At 50.4% G+C, this 23154-nt stretch overlaps 2 protein-coding genes across 5 annotated transcripts in view; both read right to left on the bottom strand.

Annotated features, from left to right (window-relative positions):
* Positions 1-4663, bottom strand: part of SEC14L5 (SEC14 like lipid binding 5) — a 39394-nt gene extending 34731 nt beyond the window's left edge. For 2 of the 4 annotated variants that reach the window (XM_027693642.1, XM_027693645.1), the window contains exon 1: positions 209-320. The gene's annotated coding sequence lies outside the window, so the exon portion shown is untranslated. Of the gene's footprint in view, positions 1-208; positions 321-922; positions 1029-3789; positions 3824-4580 lie in introns of those variants that run through there. The other 2 variants (XM_027693643.1, XM_027693644.1) reach the window with 2 other exon arrangements.
* Positions 4664-10312: 5649 nt separating this feature from the next.
* LOC113972543 (syntaxin-binding protein 4-like) overlaps positions 10313-23154 on the bottom strand; it is a 37969-nt gene continuing 25127 nt past the window's right edge. The window contains exons 12-22 of the mRNA XM_027693749.1: positions 21894-21991; positions 20096-20192; positions 17995-18122; positions 17423-17515; positions 16825-16890; positions 16540-16728; positions 15974-16090; positions 14708-14757; positions 13727-13857; positions 12421-12478; positions 10313-11660 (exon numbers count right to left, since the gene is read on the bottom strand). Of these exons, the coding sequence (XP_027549550.1) occupies positions 11558-11660; positions 12421-12478; positions 13727-13857; positions 14708-14757; positions 15974-16090; positions 16540-16728; positions 16825-16890; positions 17423-17515; positions 17995-18122; positions 20096-20192; positions 21894-21991 (1130 nt within the window). The 3' untranslated portion in view covers positions 10313-11557. The remainder of the gene's footprint in view (positions 11661-12420; positions 12479-13726; positions 13858-14707; positions 14758-15973; positions 16091-16539; positions 16729-16824; positions 16891-17422; positions 17516-17994; positions 18123-20095; positions 20193-21893; positions 21992-23154) is intronic.

Raw genomic sequence — 23154 nt, 5'->3', positions numbered from 1 at the left:
CTCGGCAACGTGACACAGTGTAGCACTGAACTCAGACGTCAGAGCAGTGAGACAACTTATCCCTGACATTTTAAGCCCAAAACCTGAGCTGAAACATGAATTAAAATGCAAACAGCAATAGATTCTCCCTCAAAGACTGCTGCAAAATGCCATTACACAGGGCAATCTAAGCAAGGGAGAGGGGAAAAGGACTTGAAAAAGTTTGTACCTGAGAACCGGGAATGTCTGCAGAAATAGGGTCGCACAATCAGACAGTTCCTCTGCAGAGGATCACGTTATCCAAGGAGCAAAGTCCAGGACTCCCTGGATCTCTGAGTCTGACTGGTGGTGCTGAGCCAGTCAGTGCAGAGAGAACTCAAGAGCAGAGCATCCAGCCCCAATGCTGGGGCAGGGCTCAGCACACCCCTGGCAGCCCGGGCTGCGATCAGGTATCGGACACCCGAGCCAGGGGGCACCGGGCACCTTGGAGGGCAACGCTGTAACATGATGAGGGCGGCAGGAACCTTCCCACCGAGCGCACACAGAGCACGAGGAGCTGGGAACATATTTAGATGGGATCGTGCTCCCTGTTCTGACCTCGCTGTTACACCAGGAGTTCCTGCACCTCTGCAGGAGAGGGTCAGGGACCTCCACAGCAGGAAGTCTCGGGACAGAGCAGTCAGTCTGGAATCTCCCACAGCCCAGAAATGAAGTCACAGAACAACAGGACGGCACAAGCAGTGGCTCAGCAGCCTTCACGGTGCTGCATGGACAGATCCCCTGCTCCCTGGCAGCAGCTGGACCCGACTGCCACAGGTTTATTGCCCTCTACTTCTCCAGCTGAGGGAAGGCTGAGAAAAAGAGCCAGTGCCTATTACATCCACAGGGAGCTGTGGAAAAAAGACAGCTGATAACTCACACCTGCCCTAGAAACCTTTCATACCTCGGGAGAGTGCAGTGGCAGCAGACCTTCTATGCCCTCTCCTCAAAACAGAGCTGTGAGATGGTCATCCTGCTTCTCAAAGTACCAGGGACTCCTGCCATAATTCCTGGAAAAAAAAGGAAAAAAAGTCAGAAAAGGCAGTGAAAGGTGGGTCCTCTGCACACCAAGCTACAGGTGATGACCAGCACTGATAAGGACAAAGACTCCCAGGTGTTACCACTGGGCAGCTGAGCCGTATTAGCTCAAGACCTGCATCCTCCCAGGGCTTTTGCACCAAAGAGACGTGTTTTTAAAGTCATCTCATGTGTTCCACTCCAATTATAAACAGACATGTTCAACTCTCTTGTAAAGAAAACCAGAAAGAAATGACACAACCACAGAGTGTGTCTGTTCCTTAAATATCCATCCAACTCCAGCCCCGCAGTAGCCCAGGCTTCCTGCTCGACTTCCTATTTGCATCTGGCTAAAAAACAATATTAGGAAACACAGCTCAAGTGAAGAGCAGTGACCCACTAAACTGCAGCATGACCACTTAGAAACCCCAACCCACAGCTGGAGGCACAGCTGGAGCATCCACAGGGTAACACCACGGAAGAGCTCGATTCCAGCTGGCCAAGCCCAGAGTAGTTGGTAAAAATTCAGAGAGGTTGGAGTTGTCAATACGTTGAAGCAACAGATCTAGCTAATAATAACCATGCCAGTAATGACAACCTTAACCATCCCAATAGATATTAAAAATATTTCCATCATTGCACAGCTGAACACAGAAAGCAGCAGCCACCGCATTTCCCGCAGCAGTGACACACTGACAGCAGTGCCAACAGCAGAGACCCGACAGCCTCGGCTCCCCATGGCCCCTTGTGCTACAGCCCACACAGCAACTCCCCCACGAACCAAGAGATTATAGATTAAATGCACATAAAGCCCCAAATCAAAGCCCTCCACCCCTGCTTTTCATTCCAGGCATAGAACTCAGCTCATTCCACACTGGAGCTGCCTGTTGGATGGGGGAGCTGGGCAGCAAGTGACTTTAGGAACTTCTCCCACCTGTGGTGGCCGCTTTTCAGCTGGAGGAGAAGAACTGAGCAGGTTTTTGTGGTTTTTTCTGTTTTGTTTTTGACAAAGAACCGCTGAAAATAGCAGAATTCCAGACTTCCTCAAATAAACACGTGAAAGCCAGCTGTGGCACCCAGCTAAGCTGATATTTCCACTTAGAAAAGAGAGACTCCACAGGGTTGTAGTCCTTCCTCCCCCCTTCTGGAGAAAGGTGGAGAGAAAGGTGTGTGACATTTCCTCTGCCTGAAATGCCTTTCACTTAGTGACTGATGATTCAGAAACTGATGCTTTATACACATAATAATGAGATGCTACCAAGCTGTGGGATATTTATTAGAGCTTTTTCACCTAAGAACTTAAGAACAAGTCTTATGAAGCTTGATACAAGGAAGCCTCAAGGTGGAAGGCTGCCAGAGTAAGCCTTTACCATCTTTTAGAGGAAGATATCTGTTCAGGCAGGACTTGATCTCACCCCTGAGAAACACCTCTGGTGCAGGGGTGAGCAGTGGGGCCTGGGCACTGCTCTGCACACCTGGCAGAGGTGCCTGGAGTCCTACTTGGGGTCATAATCAACAACAAGCAACACGAACATTCAAACGACAACATTCACACAGTCTTTACCACTCAATAAGGTCTTTTTGGCTGAGGGGAAGTAAAAACCAAACCAGCATCCAGCACTCTGCCCTCAAAGCCCAGTAGAGCTGTTTCTCTTCCGTGGATGTTTCAAAACAAGCTCCATGCCTAATACTGCCACACCTTCATCTCTTAATTTGCTCACTAAAGAATCACCACAGAACTTTTATGCACAGCAACACTAAATCCCCAATACTTGCCAGCCCTCAGCAGGAGATAAGCATTCCTGAAGGAAAGCCGCTCATTCCTTACCTCGCTATTCCATAGGAAGCCACACCACACCGTCCACACTATAGGCAATAGTTCAATACTCAAATACAAATTCAGAATGGAGACAAAGAATCACAGACTGGGTTGGGTTGGAAAGGACCTCAAAGCTCATCCCATTCCACCCCCTGCCATGGGCAGGGACACCTTCCACTAGCCCAGGTTGCTCCAAGGCCTGTCCAACCTGGCCTTGGACACTTCCAGGGATGGGGCAGCCACAGCTTCTCTGGGCAACCTGTGCCAGGGCCACTCTCACAGCCAAAAATTCCCTCCCAATATCCCATCCAACCCTGCCCTCGGGCAGTGGGAAGTCATTCCCCCTTGGCCTGTCCCTCCATCCCATGTCGAAAGCCCCTCTCCAGCCCCTTTAGGCACTGGGAGCCTCCCTGGAGCCTTCTCTTCTCCAGGTGAACCCCCCCAGCTCTCCCAGCCTGGCTCCAGAGCAGAGGGGCTCCAGCCCTTGGAGCATCTCCATGGCTTCCTCTGGACTCACTCCAGCAGGTTCACATCCTTCCTATGCTGAGGACCCCATGCTTCTGTTTAACACATAAAACAAGAGTAGATCCAGGCAAGAGGTCACTTAGTGCAGCAAAGCACCAGCATCAAACTGTTTCAGCCTGCCTTGAGTGAAGTTCGCAGCTGTATTTTCTTTGAACACAGGCTCTCATTATCCCAACCAGATCAGTAGTGCCATCAACACAAACCCCTTCTCACAATCTACAAGCCGATTTTACTGCTTGGAGGAATTAACCCAAATGACCCAGGGAACATATCTGGTTTACCTGGAAGCTGATCTGAAAACATACAGTCACAGACTGGTTTGGAAAGGACTTAAAGATCATCCCATTCCACCCCCTGCCATGGGCAGGGACACCTCCCACTAGCCCAGGTTGCTCCAAGCCCCGTCCAACCTGGCCTTGGACACTTCCAGGGATGGGGCAGCCACAGCTTCTCTGGGCAACCTGTTAAATCTGTCACTGCTTTTAAAAGCCATTAACCAGAGTCACCCTTTGAGTTCAGAAATACTTCAAGGTTAGTTTTTGGGTAGATTTTTCGAGCCCCAGGCCCTGTGTGGAGCTCAGCAGGCGCCGTTCCCGGCTCTCCAGAGCTGGGTCCCACTCACAGCCCCTCCCCGGCTCAGCCCACCCCGAGCCAGCGTCCATCCCACCCCCTCCAAGCAGGACACGAACCTGACAACTTTCAAAGTGGGGCATCTTTTCAGTAGACCCGAAGAGACCCCCCGGCAGCCCGAGCCCACCGCCCGGCTCTTCACCCGCTCCCTCCCTGATCCACAAGGATTATGGCTAAAATTTCCCTGTCGGCTTCCCGTATCTGAGGGACAGCGGCTCCCGGCACCTCCTCACCCACCCAGCGCCCCACGGGGGTCCGGGCACACGGGGCGGGACGAGCCTCAGCCCCCTCCGCCCCTCCCTCCGCCCGGCCCCGCACGGCGGCCACGGGGGACCCCCGCAGGACGCTGCCCACCGGGGAGCCCACCGCCCCCCATACCCCACACGCTGCGTCCCATACCCCATATCCCACATCCCACACCCTATATCCTATATCCCATACTCCACACCCTATATCCCATACCCCATATCCCACACCCTACATCCCATATCCCATATCCCACACCCTACATCCCATATCCCATATCCATTCCCATCTCCCACACCCCATATCCATGCCCCATCTCCCATACCTCCCTCCTCGCCCGGTCCCGGTCCGGCTCCCTCACGGCGGTGCCGCCCCAGCCCGGCCGCTCCGCTCCCGCTCCCGCGGCTCCCCCGGCCCCGCCCGCCCAGGCCCCGCCCCCCTCAGGCCCCGCCCCCTGCCCCGCCCCCGCCGGGCGCTGTCCATTGTGCTGCGGGGGGGGGCGCGGGGAGGCCCCGCCCCCGCGCACGTGCGCGCCCCTCCCCCGCCCCCCCCCGCCTTGCCCGTGAGGCGCGGGCGGGTCCGGCCGTGAGGGGGAGCGGGGACCCTGTGCCAGGGGAGAATTTCTCCCCAATATCCCATCTAACCCTGCCCTCTGGCAGTGGGAAGCCATTCCCCCTTGGCCTGTCCCTCCATCCCTTGTCCCAAGTCTCTCTCCAGCTCTCCTGGAGCCCCTTTAGGCACTGGAAGGGGCTCTCAGGTCTCCCTGGAGCCTTCTCTTCTCCAGGTGAACCCCCCCAGCTCTCCCAGCCTGGCTCCAGAGCAGAGGGGCTCCAGCCCTTGGAGCATCTCCGTGAGCTCCTCTGGACTCTCTCCAGCAACTTCATGTCCTTCCTGTGCTGAGGACTCCAGACCTGGACATGTCTCCAAGTGGGGTCTTGTGAGAGCAGAGAGGAAGAATAACGAGGTGGGGTGTGATGAGCTCACCCCATCCTGCAGAGTGGCCAAGGCCCCAAGGCTGCCAGAGCTCAAGGAGCACTTCGACAATGCTTTCAGGGACAGGGTGGGATTGTTGGAGTGTCCTGGGCAGGCCCAGGGGTTGGACTTGATGATCCTTGTGGGTCCCTTCCAACTCAGCATATTCCATGATTCTGTGGTTCTTCCCAAACTGGCACCTGCCCTTGAGGGGGAACCTGCTCAGGTCAGGGCTGGAGGAGGCAGAGCCACAGCTCCCAAACACGACCTAATCCCACTCATCACAATCAGCCCTTCATGAACAAAGATGCTGCTCACCTCAGCCCTTAACGCCATCAGTGCATTGTATTGTTCGATTTATTACGTGACTATAAACTCACACTTTGTGCAAAGATTCCCATAACTGAAATCTCCAACAAGGTACAAGGGGGAGGGATGTAGAGAAGAACACTGGGATGCATCCTCACCTCTCAGCCTCCTCCTCTCCCACCATCTCTGAAAATCTGTACGTTGGCTCATGAGCCTTGGGGACATTGTCCTTGCCCTGTGCTTGGGGGCACGTGGTGAGTGGGCCTTGTTTGTCAAGGCATGTGCTGGGGAAAGAGGCTGTGGCAGAGAGCTGTCACCATCCAGGGATGGCCCTTGAGGACGTGGCTCTGTGGAGGAAACGATGCCCAGGCTGGAGAACTTTGGGGTGGCAGAGAGAGCTGCTGGGCAGGCACAGGAGGGGCACGTGGCACTAAGAGTGGGGAAGGAGAGGGAGACCAGCTTGGGAGTGTTTTGTACCTTCAAAGCCTCCTTTCAGGATCTCCCTAGGAACCAGATGCTACTTTGCCTGATGTTATTCAAGTAAATGACATCTACTGCTGCTTTGTCTTTTCCTATCTCCTTATCACTTCCAGCTGTAGAGCATCCCCTTATCTGGAGGCATTTCAGGAAGCTGTGGTCCTATTTCTGATCAGCAGCATTTCCTGAAATGTTCTGCTATCTCAGACTGAGGAGCCCAGCTCTGACACTGCTCTGAAAACAATAAACTCACAGACCATCAAATGTCCCAAAGCTGCAGCCTGTGGACTCAGAGCACTTTTCCTAAAGGCCTTTGCACAACAGCTGGGCATTAAAAACCACAAAGTTACCCCAGACCTGCAATATCTACGTTTACTTTATACATAAATATTCTGAATATATAAATATATTTATTGTTAAATAAATATTCTGAATTTCCCATTCAGAATGGAACCTTTTTTTTCCCAAAGATGATATATTTCTCTCCCATTCCTTATGGACTGTAAATTTTCTCAGAGAAAACAGGGGGAAAACCCCCCATTATTTCCATCCTCTTTCTCCAGAACTTACACCAACCCATAACCACTTTGTGCCTTAGTTGTGGTAGTTTCCCTTTTGTTCTACTCATAAAAACTGGATGAGATTTTGGTGAGTCCCATCCTGTCCTTTTCTCTGCTGGGCAGCCCTGTCTGTAATTGCCATTTTCCAACATTTATTTTCTCCTGCTGCCAAAAGGTCACCTTGGCATCTTCCAGTGTCAGTCACCTTTTTCCCTGATGCAAAGCCAACTTTCCACAGCATTCCCAAGGGACTTGAAGTCTCTGGCTGTCCTTCCCCCTACCAGGACTGGGTTCTTGCCTCAAGGGCTGGCATTGACCCTCAGTATTTCTCATGGGAGCTGCTCAGAAAGAAGTTCTCAGCCCACAGCAGCCCAGCCCAGGAACTGCTGCCAGTCCTGCAGTTAGAAAGGAGAAGGTCTTCCAGGAAGGACATCTGGTCTTGGAGATATCATTCAGCCTCCACTTCCCCCATTACCAAGGGCTTTTCACCGCAAACTCTCTTTGTCTAAACATTTATACCTCATCTGTTGGCATAAATTTAAAAAATTCAAGCAAGTTGGTGCATCACATACAAAGAAAACTTGTAGGGATTGTTCATGGTGGTGTAATTCCTAATTACATTATTATGAAAACCCTGGAAGAAGCTGCAAAGGAGGTTTGGGGCAGCACTGCAGTCAGTGAGGCCAGAAAACTGTGTGGTCTGTCATGGAGGTGCTGGGGCAGACTCAGCCCTGAGCAGGAGAAAGAGCCCCCGGACCCCTGAGGAAAAGCAGAAGAGGAAAGGCGGTATCACACCACCAGCCCGGCCCTTCCTGCATCATCACACTGAGGAGGTGCTTTCCAGCCCCCTTTCACACGTGTTCAACAACCCTGAGAAAATCAGCACTGTTAAATCATTAAAGAGCCTCTTTAAAAATTCAGCAGCTAAGTTCACCTGCTTTTTAGAGCCATCTTTAAAGCAGCGTGGAAGAGGATTCCCACTCTCTAAACCTGGGCTTCAGTCCAGGTGTCACTGAGTGGAGCTGGGAGAAAGAGGAGACTCTGGAGCTCCAGCATTGGGAGTACACACACAGCCCACTCCACTGCAGTGTTCAGGGATGGATTTCACCTTCACACCTCTGTAGAGAAACCTTTAGCACTTAACCTTGCTCTGTTTCACAGAAGCTAAGCAAACATTGGATCTGTTGTTTTGAGAGCCAGCAAAAGTTGAAATATTGAGGCTTTCTTCACTTTCTTCTCTGAAAACACAGATCAGCAGTGCCTGATCCCACACCACTCACACATCCTCTTGTGCCTCTTGTCCCCTCACATCCTGTGGGTCCCCGGGGCTTTGTATTCCCCTGATACTCTCAGTCCCATTTATTTTCTGGTGCAAAACAGGGCTGAACTGAACTGCCCAAGGTCACACAGTGAGATGGCAGAGATCACTGTCAGGGACGAAACTGGAGATCTAATGAGCTCAAGCCCAGCACATTTAGAGCAGATTGGGTTACCTTGCCCACGGGACTGCAGATAAACAGCGTGTTAATGACCCTCTGCTACATTCACCTTTCAACACGATGCTGAGGTGACTCCCTGCTCCTCCTTCACTGCTTTTACAGCTGTTAAAACAGATACTCAAATCTTGTTTGGTTTATTTTGTGAAGAAGAGAGGTCCCCCAAACTGCAACCCGCCAATAGTTAAGAACTGAATTTCTCTTTGCATCAGAAAAATACAAAATAAACCCATCACATCACTGATGGTTAATCCCCAAATCTTCCAGCTCAACAGCTGACCCTGCTGATGCTCTTTAAATGCACCTTTGTGAGTTTTATCACATGTGATGTGTTGAACATGCTCGGTTATTTCCATTTACAGGGACTCTGCATTTTCTCACATGGATCATAAAATATTTGCCATTTTCCATCTTACCACAGAGTCCCAGAATTGTTTCTATTAGAAGGGACCTTAAAGATCATCCAGTTCCACCCCCTGCCATGGGCAGGGACACCTTCCACTAGCCCAGGTTGCTCCAGGCTCTGACCAACCCGGCCTTAGAAACTCCCAGGGATGGGGCAGCCACAGCTTCTCTGGGCAACCTGTGCCAGGGCCTCCCCACCCTCCTAGGGAAGAATTCCTTCCCAATATCCCATCTAACCCTTCTCTCTTTCAGTTTTAATCCACTCCCCCTTGTCCTGTCACTACATACTCTTGTGAAAAATCCCTCTGCATCTTTCCTGTAGGCTCCCTTCAGTTACTGGGAGGCCACTCAGGGTGATCTGATACCATGCAAGACTCGTTTTTATCACAAATACTCCTCCTCATTTCTGTGCAGTCACGCTGGGACCCTCTGAGACAGATACTCTGAGACAAACACAGCACATCTCCACAGCCTTACAAGCAAGCTAAAATATTGCAAATGGATTCAGAATTCAGTTCCCTTGCAGTGCTAGACAGGCCCTGCGTAAATAAAACACATCCTGTTCAATGACGTGCTCTGTGACTTCTCCTCGCGTGCTGTTCGTTCCTTTAGCGTTTCCCCTTTTGCCTCTCGGTAGCTCTGCGAGGAGATGTCAGCCTTGAGTTCTGCCTAATTCCACTTGCCTGCGAGTAAAGCATGACACAGGTTTGTTATTCTGGGTCACTGGAATCAGCATCACCTCCAGGAGCACAGCGCTCAGCAGAGCTTAGCTCTGAGCATTGCTCTGCGAAGGTAGTGGTTGGTAACGACGCTATTAATAGAGAGCAGAAAGTTTTCTGTGCTCGAAGCAAAGGCAAAAGGAACATGATAAATTCAAAGAAAATATTGGAAACCAGATAAGAAATATGAAAGCTTTGGAAAGCACACAGTGCTTTCCACTGTGCCCTCACTCCACACGAGGGTCTCCAGTGGCTGATGGGAACATGGAGGATTTATTTTCCAGAGAGCACAGAACTGTCAGGGCTTTTGAAAAGGTTAATTTCTTCCCAGCTCCTTTGCTGACAGACAGATCAGGAGACCCCAAAGCCAGCGGCCCTGGGGCAGCATCCTGTTGTTTTCACCCCTTGCCAGGTGCCAGCACCAACTGCATGGTCCTTGTCTCATCCAAGCCCTCACCCACTGGGATGCTTTGATACAAAATCTTCTTTCTTGGGACATTCAAATGCAGATCACTTGACTATGGAAGCAGCGTCAAGGATATTCTCTTTTGGACCATGTAACTGGTCCCTGCTGGGACAGGACTGGGCTGTGCCTTTCCAGCACTCAGGGAGGTAGAGTTCAATACTTGTATGTTGAGAAAATTCCATGATTCTCACAGTTGGTATTAAAACTTCTGTTCATTTCCACAAGATTTAAGTTCAGTCTAAACTCCTCCCTTTTCTACCAACTGTCTCAAGTGCCGTTGGGTGGATGGAATGACACAGCACAGCCCTGCTACTTCCCAAAATCTTGTTGGTGCTGTTCCCTGCCGAGGGCGAGCAGTGGCCAGAGATATCTCCCAGGATGCAGCTCCCGGCCAAATGCTTTTGAAGACACACTGCTAGGAGCACATTGGGATCTGCCCCAGGGGAACTCGAGGTGTTTTTCCAGAGTCAGGGTACACCAAACTGGTGAGACTAGATTTTGCTCTGTGCACCTCTTACCTGTCTGTATAACACAGGGGGTGAGAACAAAGCCATAGGGCCAAACCCACAGGTAACACCAGTATTTACTATCATTCCATCGAAGCAGAGAGCACTGGGGAATGAGTTATTAACCATAAGCTATCCCAAGATGAATATTTTTTGAAAGTATCTTCTCCCTGGGAATATTCCTTGAGAGTGGTCCAAAGAATTATGTGTCCTTTTGAAAGAAGTCCTTTAAATTATATTCCAAACATGGATTCACAAGATTTATTTGCTTCAAGCTATGAAACTAAGTTTAACCAACATTTCAGACTGGTTATTTATGGGATATATTCCATCACACACTTACTGGTTTAGCAGTGCAGTGATATCCCCAAGTGCAGTAGATACTGGTGAGGGTCATGATTTTTCCTAAGCCTTTAATTTAGGCTATAAAGGATCCACATGCTTTGAACCCCCACAAAGGAGATTTGAAGTAATCTCAACAGATTATTTGTAAAAGCCAGATTGCACCCCATTTCCTTGCAGCTTCTCAATGCATCTCACTAGGGGCTGCCAAAATCAGAGGGAGGAAAAATGGACTCAGGCTGTGTCTTTGTCTCAGGGACTCTGAACACAACCACTGCAATCACAGCCCAGAGAGCAAACGCCTTTGAGAAGTGTTTCCATTTTATTTTCCAGACCTTCTGTTCATCTCAGATCTGTGTCCCATTAACTGCCCTCTCACAGTACAGTCTTGCATCATGTGTATCTCATTTCCCAGTGACACCACAGACCTTTACTGAACTATGTTCACTATGTCCACTATGTCCCTCTCACATTCCAGGGACGGTGTCCGTTGTCACTGGACCGTCCCACTGGATATCTCTGTGCTCTTGGTCTAACAACTGGCTGAGATGGTGCTTTCCTCTTCAAGCATTGCAGCTGGGATAAGCTATACAAAAAGAATAAAAAGAGCAGTACCTATCCCAAGACAGCTAGGACGCTACAGATTAAGCTGCTTTGATTACAGTCACTAAATAGACTTTGGTTTTCCATCTGAAATACCAAAAGGAGTCTGTTGGAGACCCCTAAGTCCCTCAGGGGAGTTCATGCTCCTCTTACTACCCAGAATACAAGCTCTAAAAGGCTGCCACTGAAATCCAGGCCCCTGGAGCCTCTTGAGAATACTTTTCCTATAAAGCTGCAGAACCGTGAGCAAATAGCTTTGTATGATAACTCGGAGGTAGACGCGCAGGGGAGGTCGCTGAAAAAGTCTTGGAAAGTGAGGAAGAGTTAGTCTCGTGTCAGGAAGCTTGTTCTCAGTCTGCTTTGCCTGGAGAGGTGCCCATGGGGTGTCCTTCCCGTCTCCCAGCACAGCAGCACCCGTGGGGTGAGCACGACCAAGCCGTGGGACATTTATGTCGGCTTCTTGGGCAGCTCCGTTGGACTCGGGGGCTGTGGTTCATCACTCTTGGTCTGGCTCGCAGGAGGGGGCCATGTGGTCTTCTGATGGAGGTGGCTGAAGAGGAGAAATAGGGGTTAGGTGGTCTGGGAGGAGCACACAGAGGACAACGTGAAGACAGCACTGGTTACTTGGGAAAGAAGAGGAGGCCACGGATCTTGTCTGGCTAGTGGTCTGTGCTGGCCATCTGTCTTGTCTGAAAATGCTTTTTATAACCCTGAAATCGTGGTTTACAGATGTCTGTTTTGCACCTAACTGAAGAACTGTGCTGGCAAGTCTTCAGTTTGAGCTAAGGTGATCAGCTCAGACAGTAGTAGGAGACATTTAGGTCTTAAAGTGCCCTTTCAGCAGATAACTTTAGGATACAACTCTGTTAAATTTAAGCCATTTAAGAGGTTTTAGGGAAATTAAAGGTTCAAACAAAACCATGTCATCCCGCTCTCCTTGGCCAGGGCTTGACAGCATCCTGATACCACAGCATAAAAGATTAACACATTCAGTGATGCTTTTTCCCTTATGCACTATAAAAATGCCAGCTAGACAAGCCACAAAGCCACAAATCCCCATCTGGCCCAAAGGAATAACAACATTTTAGAAAGCAAAAGAGAGATGGAGAATTCACAGCACCCTTCACTGTACAGGGCAGGAAGTCTCTTGCTGTCTAGAAAGGGACGTATTTCTCTGACATGGCATCTGGAGGCCTCTAGCTGATTAAAAGTTGTCAAGCAACAGTTTTGATTAAAAATACCCAACAAATCAAACAGGAATTTTTAGTATGTGCGTTGTCAAAATTACAGACCAGGGTTCTGACACCTACTCCTTGTAATTTGGGATTCCTTCAGCAGGCAGGCACTGGTCCCTGTCCCATGGCAGAGCTGCAAATGGAAGCACACAGCCAAGTGTTAGTGAAGGGTTAGAAAACACGCCCAATGTGCTGCTACATTATGATAATTCCCTTTAAATGAGGCAGGAACTTGGAAAATGCTGACACACTCATATATCAGAGGTGCTCCTGAAAGGCTACAATTATTTCTCTGAGACAAATCCAGTGCTGGGTCATGGCCATGGTGAGTTGCTGAAGAGCATCAAAGAGCAAAGACTGGGCACCTGTTTGGGGCTGTTTGCTCACCTGGTCATGACACGGAGATCAGAAACTCATTTGGTGTGGAAGGAGACAAGTGGGGCCAAATAACTGCTGCCAAGAATTGTTTGTGGCTCATGGACTAGCTCAGAGTCCCAGTCTAGGGAAGTTAATCCAGACTCCCATGGAGCTGGATCCCTTTTCTCTGATTTTCTCTTCAGTGTGGCTGGTTTGTGTGCCAAGGAAACGGGGAGCTGACTGTTCCCTCTGCTCAGCATCGCTGCAGCCAGACCTGGATGGCACAAGGAAGGGTTGGATCCCTAGTTCAGAGCTATTGGAAAACTGGATGGGGTCCAGCAGTGGGAGCCCCAGGGCTCATTACCTGCAAGGAGAGGCTGGGGAGGGCTGAGGGAGCTGGGTGTGTCTAACCCAGCAAAGAGGAGGCCGAGAGGCCACAGCACTGCCTCTGCAGGGGCAGTGAGAAGGATGCTGGAGCCAAGCTGTTCTTGGCAGTGCAGACACTGTAACTGGGGGCAGTGGCCACATCCTGCCCTGGGGCAGTTCAGGCTGGGTAATAGGAAAACCTTCCTCAGTGAGGGAGCACATCATCCTGGAAGGCTGTGGATCAACATCCTGGGAGGCTGAACTAAAGCTGCTAAAGCCACTGCACATCCCATCTAGTGGGGTGGTCCTACCTGGGGCAGAAGATTTGACTCCTGATCTCCAGCAGTCCCTTTCAACCAGCATTTCTATGATTCTGTGAAACCACCCTCCTTCCTGATATTTTTTTTTTCCCTTTCCTGTGGGCTTGAGCACAAGTGACACCTTTGACTCCTTACCCTGCAAGTCTGCATTTCAGATTCCAAGATGAGTCACATGGATACAGGGAGGGCAATTCCATCTCTGTTTGCATGAGACAATCAGGTACATGTATGGGAGGTATGGCAAAAGTTGGGGAAGGTGGTGCAAACTGTCCCTGACACTGACAGACATCCCTGAGACCTGCTTGGATTCAGGTTTCTCCAGTGAATTTGGTGCTTACCGTCCTTGCTGGAGAGGATTGGTGCTAACAGTTCTTTAGCTTCTGACAGCAAGAGGTCAACAAGATCTGAAGATGGAAGAGATGTGTCTGAGACTGCGTCTGTTTTATCCTCTTCTGTTGCATTGTTGACGCTTATAAATACGGAAAGTGCCATCAATACTTCTGTCATGGAAGGGTCATTGAAAATCCTGGCCAGTCTCTCGTGAGGGATGTGCTACATAAATTCTGGGTGTTCAGGGGGGATTGCATCTCAACCCCTCAGCAGCATGGGAGACTCTCTGTTAGACAGACTTGCACTGTTTTGTTACAGACAAAGTATTTTTTAGAATTTCTCTAAAGTATTTCCCCCTCATTATATTAGAAATAACCATCCTGGGCACTTAAAAATTGTTTTCCATCCTTCTTAAAACATGGGTTTTTTTAAAGGGGCTGTTCATTATCCATGGGACAGTGAGCTTTTACTGATTTAATCAGTTAAAAACACACAGAGAGTTGTGATACATTTATTCCCACATGGTAGGACAGAGGTTCAGGCTGGGGGGGAGTCCAGGAGCCTGAGCTCTATTTCTGCAGCCATTCATGCAGTTGAGAGCCACGGGAAGCTCTTTGCTTACACTCATCTACTGTAACTGCTGATAAATAAGGATATATGCTCCTGGAGCCAAAACCTGGTTTATGTGTGGAAAAGCAGGTGGGTCAAAATTCTGAAACAACCTTCTTAAGGTCTCTGCTAACAGAGCAACCTAACCAGAGCAGTGTTTCAGCAACTCACTCCCCAAAAAAGCCTGAACAGAGGCCAACCCCCCCAGCACCAACCCACCAGCAGCCCCCAGATCATCTTTCTCCCGTAGTTTCACTTCCAAAGCAACAAAGCACGTTTAGAAACTCTGGGTAGGTTACGTGTGAAGCACCTTCCCCTGAGAAAGGTCAGAAAAGGACATTTCATGTTGCTGTTCACCATTCCCAGGAGCCATCTCCTACCTTTTCTCATCTGGTAAATGACTGGGTGTGCTCAGGACCTTGTGAACGTTCTGCCATGCAACAACCAAAAAAAAAAAAAAGAAAAAAAAAAAAGAAAAAAAAAGAGACTTCAAACTTGTAGGACTGAATAATTCCTGAGAACAAACCCCATGGGTTTTTCCTGATGATCAGATTTAATATGACAGTAATCAGCTTCTGCTTATTCATTGCCCTTGAAGGGAATATCTCAAGGCCTTTTGCAGCTCAGGCAACATTCACAGCCTATGCAAATCCACAGACACATCTGAATTCTGCATTTTAATGCCAGTGCTAAAATACATGAAATGCAACACAAAAATCCTCTTCCAAAGAACATTTTTGCAGGCTGTATTTCAGCAAGCCTTGATCACTGCTGCCAGCAATCCCTGGATTCTGGGTTGTACCTGCACGTGTAAGCTCTCATTACATACATGGGTCATGACTTCCCAGACACTACTGAGGGGTGGATGAAAAAGGAGGATATTTTGCTCCAGTGCTCAAAATCCTGTGATGTTTGACCCTGGGGTCAAGTTAAATACATTTCCCAAGTCTGACTCCAAACTGCACAGGCTCCAGCACGTAGTGCTGGAGGTCTGGAGGCATTTTAATTCTTCCTTTTCTGGAGCAGAGGACACAGCATCTACATTTCCTTTTGCTCCACTGTTTCCTCTTGATTTGAAGAGCTCTTGGGACAGGCCACTAGAAGCCACAGCAGATACACTGAGTATTAGAGCCTCTCATACTGGCCAGTTTACTGATTACACACACTGGTATTCCCAATACAGTGAGTGAAGTGGAAGAACAGCCAATTAAAAGACTAAACCAATTATGTGTGGGATTTTTCAGGAAATCTGGGGTTGGGGGGGAAGCACTGGAAGAACAAAACCACTCTTCAAGTTTGTAGAGAAGCCACCAGCAGCTCTACCAAGGGAAGGTTTGCAGGGATGATTTCAACAGCAGAGCTCCTGGAACAGCCTCAACCAGAACATCCCGGTGGGGCTGGCGAGCCAGGGAGAGCAGAGCCACCAGCAAAACCTGCCCCACGGAGCTGACATCGCTCTTAGGGATGTGAAGATATATGAGTTCATCCCCTGGTTCCTCCCAGCCAACAGACAGTGTCTTTTTAGGGTGAGGTAGGAAAAAACAAAACTCTTGCATATGGAGCAGGAAGTTCATTGGACTTGCAAAGTCCCCCTTAAGGTGGGAGGCTGCAGGATGGCACAGCACCGAGGTGGCTCCACACCTCACCTGCACAAACAGGAGCAGTTTCCTATTGCAGATCTCCAGGCGCTTCCGTGAGACTTCTGATTTCCGTAACTGGCCATCAGCCAGGGACAGCTGCCTCTTCAGCTCCAGGATGTCCTCCTGACACAGGGACACAGAAGGAAGAAAGAGGTGGTGGTGATGCTGCAGCCTTGGCTTTTGGAAGCACCAGTTTATGACATTTGCTACACACAAAAGCAGTGTCCTTTGGGAAGGGACAGTGGGAATGATGCAAATTATAACACGGACCCAGAGAGCACGTTGGCCCTGGGGTCCCACACAACAAGTGATCTATGTGCTATTTCATTTTCTCCTGTATAAAAAGAAGGAGGGGAACCTTAGTTGTGGCTGCCCCGTCCCTGGAAGTGTTCAAGGTGAGGTTGGATGGGGCTCTGAGCAACCTGGTCTTGTGGAAGGTGTCCCTGCCCACAGCAGGGTGGAATGAGATGAGCTTCAAGGCCCCTTCCAGCCCAAACCATTCCATGATTCTCTGAACCCACAGAAGGGTCTGTAAGGTCGTGAGGCTTTCCCAGGCTGGGGGGTTGCATTACCTCTATTTCAGAGACGTGTTTTGCTTTCTTCCCTGCCAGCTGCATCTTCAGTTCTGCAATTTCAGCTTCCAGCAAGTGGATCACTTCCTCGTAGTCCTGCTCGGCGCTGTGGGCCTGTCTCTGCACCACCTCGGCCATCTGCAGCTTGTTGTGCAGTGTCCGGTTCTCGGAGAGGAACCCCAGAGCTTTCTGGAAGCAGTGAGAAGTTCTGGTGAACTCACCACATCCCCCTCAGCTGCCAACCACCAAACCCATCCTAAGGGCCCCAGAAACCCCTTCGCTAACCTGGTTCAGCCTCTGAAGCTCATCTTCCATTGACTTCTTGCTGTTCTCCACCTCTTTCAGGAGAGACTACGGAAAATATTTTCACTGGGTTAGCAGCAACAAGTGACAGGATGTTCTCTAGAAAATGCTCTGGTCTTGTAGCCCCTACCCACCAGAATACTATTTTACAGAGGGAGTTCTGTGCACTCTCCCCACCACAGGGAGAGTTTTTTTTGGGCTGTGAACTGCAGGTCTGCAGAAATCCCCTTGGAGACAACCATGGTGCCGCAGCCTCACTGGGGATCTGCAGCCAAGAGAGGGTGGGAGCCCAGGCGGTTCCTTCTGTTTATCATGGACTTGAATGATTCGTGAGGCACTCTTTGGTATTTTTAAATATATTAACTCTTCTAAGAAGGGACTGCAGGCTTTGAGTACAAATCAGTTTTTGTTTGAAGTTGAGAGTGAGAAAGAGGCAATTAAGGAGAGCGGAGGGTGAGAGGCTCCTTTGTGACAAGGAATGCACAGAATGCAAACTGGCAACTCCTCAAGAGGAACAGGCCACACCATTCCCCCCGTGGACAACCTCAACAGAAGGCCCCAGCCAGGAACTCTGCTCCACCTTTAGCCGTCGGACTTCGTGCCGCAGATCCGTCATCTCCAGCTGCAGCTGCTCCACGTCCTCGCTGCCGTTGCAGTTGAGAGAGTCAAAGGTCTGCAAGGAGAGGCACAGACTCATCACACATCCAATCCAAACCACTTCAAGGAGGAGTCAGTGTTTTTATGCAAAAGATAAAAATGCACATTAAATAATTCAACACCAGGGTTTTTTTCACCCCACAGGATTTCACTCTCTGATCCCTGTCATTGCTGAATAGCTGTCTTACAGTGAATTTTCATTTTGTGAACCAAATGAAATTAGTTAATATTGATTAATTATGGCTATTTTTCCTTCTGCATCACTGCCAGGTTGCTTCCTCATATTATCCCACAGATGTTATTATTTCCTTATTAAAAATGAGTAGTTTGAGGTCTTTTATAGAATTCTCTATAATCCAAATGATTAATGCATAGTTCTGCCTTCTCTTTATAACTCTAGGACAATCAGAAAATGGCAATTTAGCTTTTCCCATCTCAGAATTCCATGGATTTCACAAAGAAGACTCCATGCAGAAGAGCTTTGGACTGACTGACCGGGGAGTGAAAAGCTGATGTATCCAGCAAATTGGCCACTTCGTGCTGTGTGAAGAGCATGGAGTTGGAATCCAGACCAGCCTCGTCCAGCTCCTCCTGCATCAGATCCCTGAGTGCTTGGAGAACATCTGTGAGAAATAAGCAGTTTTTACCAGGCTAAAAGAGAAAAGTGTTTTGTGTTAGGAGAAGATGCCACTGATTTTGGGGCACCACTGATGCCAATCAGAGAGGGTTTGGAGATGCCAAACAGTCCTCTCTAACACTCCTGGGTTCCTCAGCAATTTCATCAAGCTTAAATGAATTGTTGGCAATCTTTACCAGACTCTTGTTTCTTATCCAATTGAAAAAACCTACTTTTAAAACCCAAAAACCCCAGATAGTTTCAGAGGGGAATTTTCATTATTGTGGTTCTGGGAGTTTTAAAACTTTAAGCCCAACCTACATTTCCCTGACCTGCACCTGCCTCCTGCTGCCATTTCTCATGTTGCTGATTTAAGCAAAAAGTCAACTCAGTGAGTTCAGCACTTAGAAAAGGTGTTAAATTGACAAGTCTGAAAATCCAGACTCATTTTGCTTTCAGACATGAAGGAAAGCACAACAAGAGGGGCTGTGTGGGACACATGGCTGCCATCAGGGAGGTGGCACCTGGATCCCAGAGCCTCCAGTCACAGAATCACAGAATCATGGAATGGTTTGGGTTGGAAGGGACCTTAAAGCTCATCCAGTGCCAGCCCCTGCCATGGGCAGGGACACCTTCCACTAGCCCAGGTTGCTCCAAGCCCCGTCCAACCTGGCCTTGGACACTTCCAGAGATCCAGGGGCAGCCACAGCTTCTCTGGGCAACCTGTGCCAGGGCCTCACCACCCTCACAGCCAACCCTTCCCAATATCCCATCTAACCCTGCCCTCTGGCAGTGGGAAGCCATTCCCCCTTATCCTGTCCCTCCAGGCCCTTGTCCCAGGTCCCTCTCCAGCTCTCCTGGAAGGTCCCTCAGGTCTCCCTGGATCCTTCTCTTCTCCAGGTGAACCCCCCCAGCTCTCCCAGCCTGGCTCCAGAGCAGAGGGGCTCCAGCCCTTGGAGCATCTCCGTGGCCTCCTCTGGACTCTCTCCAGCAGCTCCACATCCTTGTGCTGTTGGTTCCCCCATATCTGGAGGCAGCTCTGCAGGGGGGTCTCACCTGAGGGGGCAGAGGGGCAGAATCCCCCCTCCCCTGCTGCCCACGCTGTGGGATCAGCCCAGGGCACGGGGGTTTTCTGGGTCCCAGCACACACAGCCAGGGCATGTCCAGCCCCTCACCCACCAGCACCCCCAGATCCTTCTCCCGGGGCTGCTCTCAATCCATTCTCTGCCCAGCCTGGATCCATGCTCTGGATTGCCCTGACCCAGGTGCAGGAGTTTGCACTTGGCCTTGTTGAACTTCACGAGGTTTGCACAGGCCTCACGTGGCTCTGTGTCCCAGCCCTCGCTCTGCACAAAAACATTGGTCCAAGTTGCCTTGTGTCTGTTCTGTCTGGGGGGGACATTGCTGATGGCTTTGGATTTTTACTAAGAGCCTTCTGGGGAGCAGACTTTGTGGGTCAGACATGCTCTGGCAGGTCACAGAAAGCAGAGCTGGCTTTTATTTTCTGTGTGTCCGCTGGTCAGCTCCTGCTAGGAAAGCTGGGATTTTAAGTGAGCCCTTGCAGCAACTTTTATTTTAGTCTGATTTTACATCTGATAGGACAAGGGGAATGGCTTTAAACTGACAGAGAGTAGGTTTAGATGTTAAGAAGAAATTCTTCCCTGTGAGGGTGGGGAGGCCCTGGCACAGGTTGCCCAGAGAAGCTGTGGCTGCCCCATCCCTGGAAGTGTCCAAGGCCAGGTTGGACGGGGCTTGGAGCAACCTGGGCTAGTGGAAGGTGTCCCTGCCCATGGCAGGGGGTGGAATGAGATGAACTTTGAGGTCTCTTCCAACCCAAACCATTCTGTGATTCTACCAAATGCCTTTTCTTGTGTTTGTGACTTTTCTTAACTGTTTTGAGGCTCCATCAACGCCCAGGCAGGGTCTCTCCTTTCTCATCTGCCAGCAAAGCTCCCCAAACCCAGCCCAGCTCCCCCTCACCTCCGTAGGCCACCGTCCCCTGCGAGTCCGTGGTCAGGCTCTGCCGCAACTGCCTCTTCTTCTCCTCGGTCACATCCAGACCAAGATACCGCAGAACCTTGAGCAGAAACAAGGAGCCTTTAAAAAGAAAAATACTGGAAAAGCAACTCTTTGGAGTAAGCACTGGGAAGACACTTGTTGCCGGGTTTCTCCTGGAAGTGGCTCTCCAAGAAGTGTCTCCCAAAGAAGCAGGCTTTGGTTGGGTTTCCAGTCTCTCCTTTCCTACATGTGTACAGAAATGTCTGTTCCTGAAGACAGGGACATGTTCACGCCCTTCCAAGAACGTTCTCTACAGACTGCAGTCAGATTTGCAGCTCTGATGAGCTGTCAGGGCTTTTATTCATAGCCAGTGGAGTTTAGCAAGGCTCATCTGGCAAGAGCTTGGCCTCTCCTCTCCTTTCTCTTGCTGCCTGGGAATTGTGTTTAGGACCAGGAAGATAAAAGCTGCTCTCAGAGTATTTCCCATGGTGAGAGGAGACATTCAAACATTTTGCTTCTCCGCTTCATCTTTTGCTCTCTCATTACTCCTGATGCCCTGACTTCTACTGATATTTATCAGTTGAACCCCAGGGCGCCACAGGGAGCAGATAAACCTGTGCAAGCCCCACTTCACTGCAGGCAGCAGCAACTAAAAGCTTTTAAAGGACGAAGTGGAACTCAGCAGACCCTGGGAAAGAGCCCGAATGACACCGTGGCCTGTCCCAGGCTGCACACACAGCTCCTGCTCCCAGCTCCTCCCACGAGGCCCCCCGGGAAGGGGCGGGCGATGAATCCTTGCACGGGCAGGTCCCTGGGACCCGTCTGGTCTCTCATTCCTGCTCCTCTGCCCGCTGTGCAAGGCGGTGCTGCAGGCTCCCAGACCGGCTCCCACACCTTGGGGTGCTGGGCGGCTTGGCCACCCCAAAACCACCTCAGGTTGTGCCTGTCGGTGTCACAGCCCGACCCTGTCCCCGCTGCAGTGCCCGTGTGTGACACAGGCTGTCAAACGGGGAGACCCCGCGTCCCGCTCCTCCTGCCCCGAGGAGCCGCTTTGTGCCCACGACGGGCAGAGGTCGCTGCGAAATGCGGACCCAAATCCCGCTTTAGGAGAATCGGGCAGGCTCGGAGGAGTTCCTGCCCTGCCGGGAGGGGGGAGCAGCCGAGGGCGAGCTCTGGGCCGCCGTCAGGTGGCAGCAGATGTTCGTCACATCGGAGCCACCGCGGTGTCCCCTGCCCTGCTCGAGGGACTCCGCTCCCGCTGCCCCCTCCAACAGAGAGCCAGCACAACCCGGGGGGACCTGCACCCCAAACCAGACAGGGACATGGCCCCCCAGGGCACTCTGCCCTTCGCCAGGTCTTGGTGAGCAAATGGGCAGCTCTGCTCTGTGCCCATAGAGCAGGTTGTCCATAAAATGCGGAAAGAATTAGCGGTTCTGGCTGGATCCTCGGTGACATGTCTCCTGTCTCAGCCTCTCCTCGCCCACACCGGGCTGCCCGGGGTCACCCCAGCAGCAACAGCAGCACCAAATATTTGTAGTCCAGGGGAGGTGTGAATGCCAGGAGAAGACTTCTGGAGCCCCCCAAAACACTGAGAATTAGCCAAGAGGAGCCAAGGTGTGTTCAAATTCCCCTTTGGGCACAGTCAGGATATTCCACTGCTCCTTCTCCCTTTTTACCTTCGGAGGCTGGACTCAACCTCCAGCACTCTCAGCTGAAGAGAGGAAGGGCTAATTCCTGCACAGCTCACCTTGCTTTGGGAAGAGGGACCCATTCTACTCACCAGTTCCAGTTTCCCATCCTTGAGCCGGATATGGGGATCCAGTGCTACTTTTGGTTTGGTGCCTGAAGCTGCTTTGTGATTAGATGCTGAAGCAGGTGCTGAAAAATCAAAAATAAAAGTTAATGGGGGAGCATTTGCTAGAAGAAAGAGGTGTCTCCAAAGCAAACTTAGAACTCTGATTATATGAAATATTATGTGTGTGCACGAGGACAAAAATCAAAGTTCAAGATTTATTAAATCCGGTTCTGGAAGGCTGAACTAGGCCACTCTTGGAAAGATAGGATACTGGGGCAAACCCTTCTGAAACTGGGCTTCTGCATGGTTTAAAATGGGATGTTTCATCCAAGGACCTTGGACTGCAAAAATAGCACTTTGGAAATTTCCAGTCACAGAGTTTTGTGGAGTCCTGGGGCCTGCAGTTGTGGTGAGCTGTGAAAAAAAAGAATTAAACAAAATCTGCCTGGTTCTCATCTGCTCTAACTGATTAAGCAAAACTGAAACAATTCATGACACCCATGGGAATGGACAGATTAAAAGCAATGTGGAAAAACAGCACTGCAAGACTTTTTCCCTCTTCAAGACTGCCGAAATCCTTTAGCCCTTTTCCCCTCTGTTGGGCAGGCAGAGTTTTTTGGGTAGAAGGAGCCACATGCACAGTGAGGTGGCCACAAAGGGAGAAAGAGGCAGAAAGAGCAGCTGCTGTGCTGGGGAAAAGCTGTTGTGCACTGGAAGATGCAGCTGGCTCAGCACTGCCAGCACTGCTGCACAGCTGAAAGGGTCCAGAGCGAAGCCCTGCCCCTCCAGCCCTGGAGGGATACTCACCTTTGCCATTATGATTAGCCCTTGTCTGTAAGGAACCAGGATATTCCCTGGGAAAGCACAGCAGAAGGCATTGCCTGCTCTGGGGACAACCCACCAGAGTCCAGAAAGGTGCAGGGTTGCTGTGCCTGCCCCTGCCCACCCTCAGACCCTCAGTCCAGGTGATAAAATTCCTTCTCATGCCAGTGCCCCAAGATTTGCCCAGGAAGCAATTCCTTTTGTCTGCCTGGGATCTGATTAACACCGTGGGAAGCCCCTCTTTGGAGTTACTCCACTCCTCTGGAATCTCTGGAGCACTTCTCCCCACACCCCCCTGACCATCAGGGCAGGGCCCAGTGCAAGGGGAAGGAGCAGCAGAGGTGCTGCACAAATGTAATCCTCCTGATCCAGGGATCCATCCACTCTGCCAGAGCTGGGAGCAGCAAGAGGCAACAACTGGGTT

This window comes from Neopelma chrysocephalum, unplaced genomic scaffold (genome assembly GCF_003984885.1).
Source record: "Neopelma chrysocephalum unplaced genomic scaffold, ASM398488v2 Primary Assembly neopelma1_93, whole genome shotgun sequence".
In the NCBI taxonomy this organism is placed as follows: Eukaryota; Metazoa; Chordata; class Aves; order Passeriformes; family Pipridae; genus Neopelma; species Neopelma chrysocephalum.
This window is presented reverse-complemented; position numbering and strand designations above follow the sequence as displayed.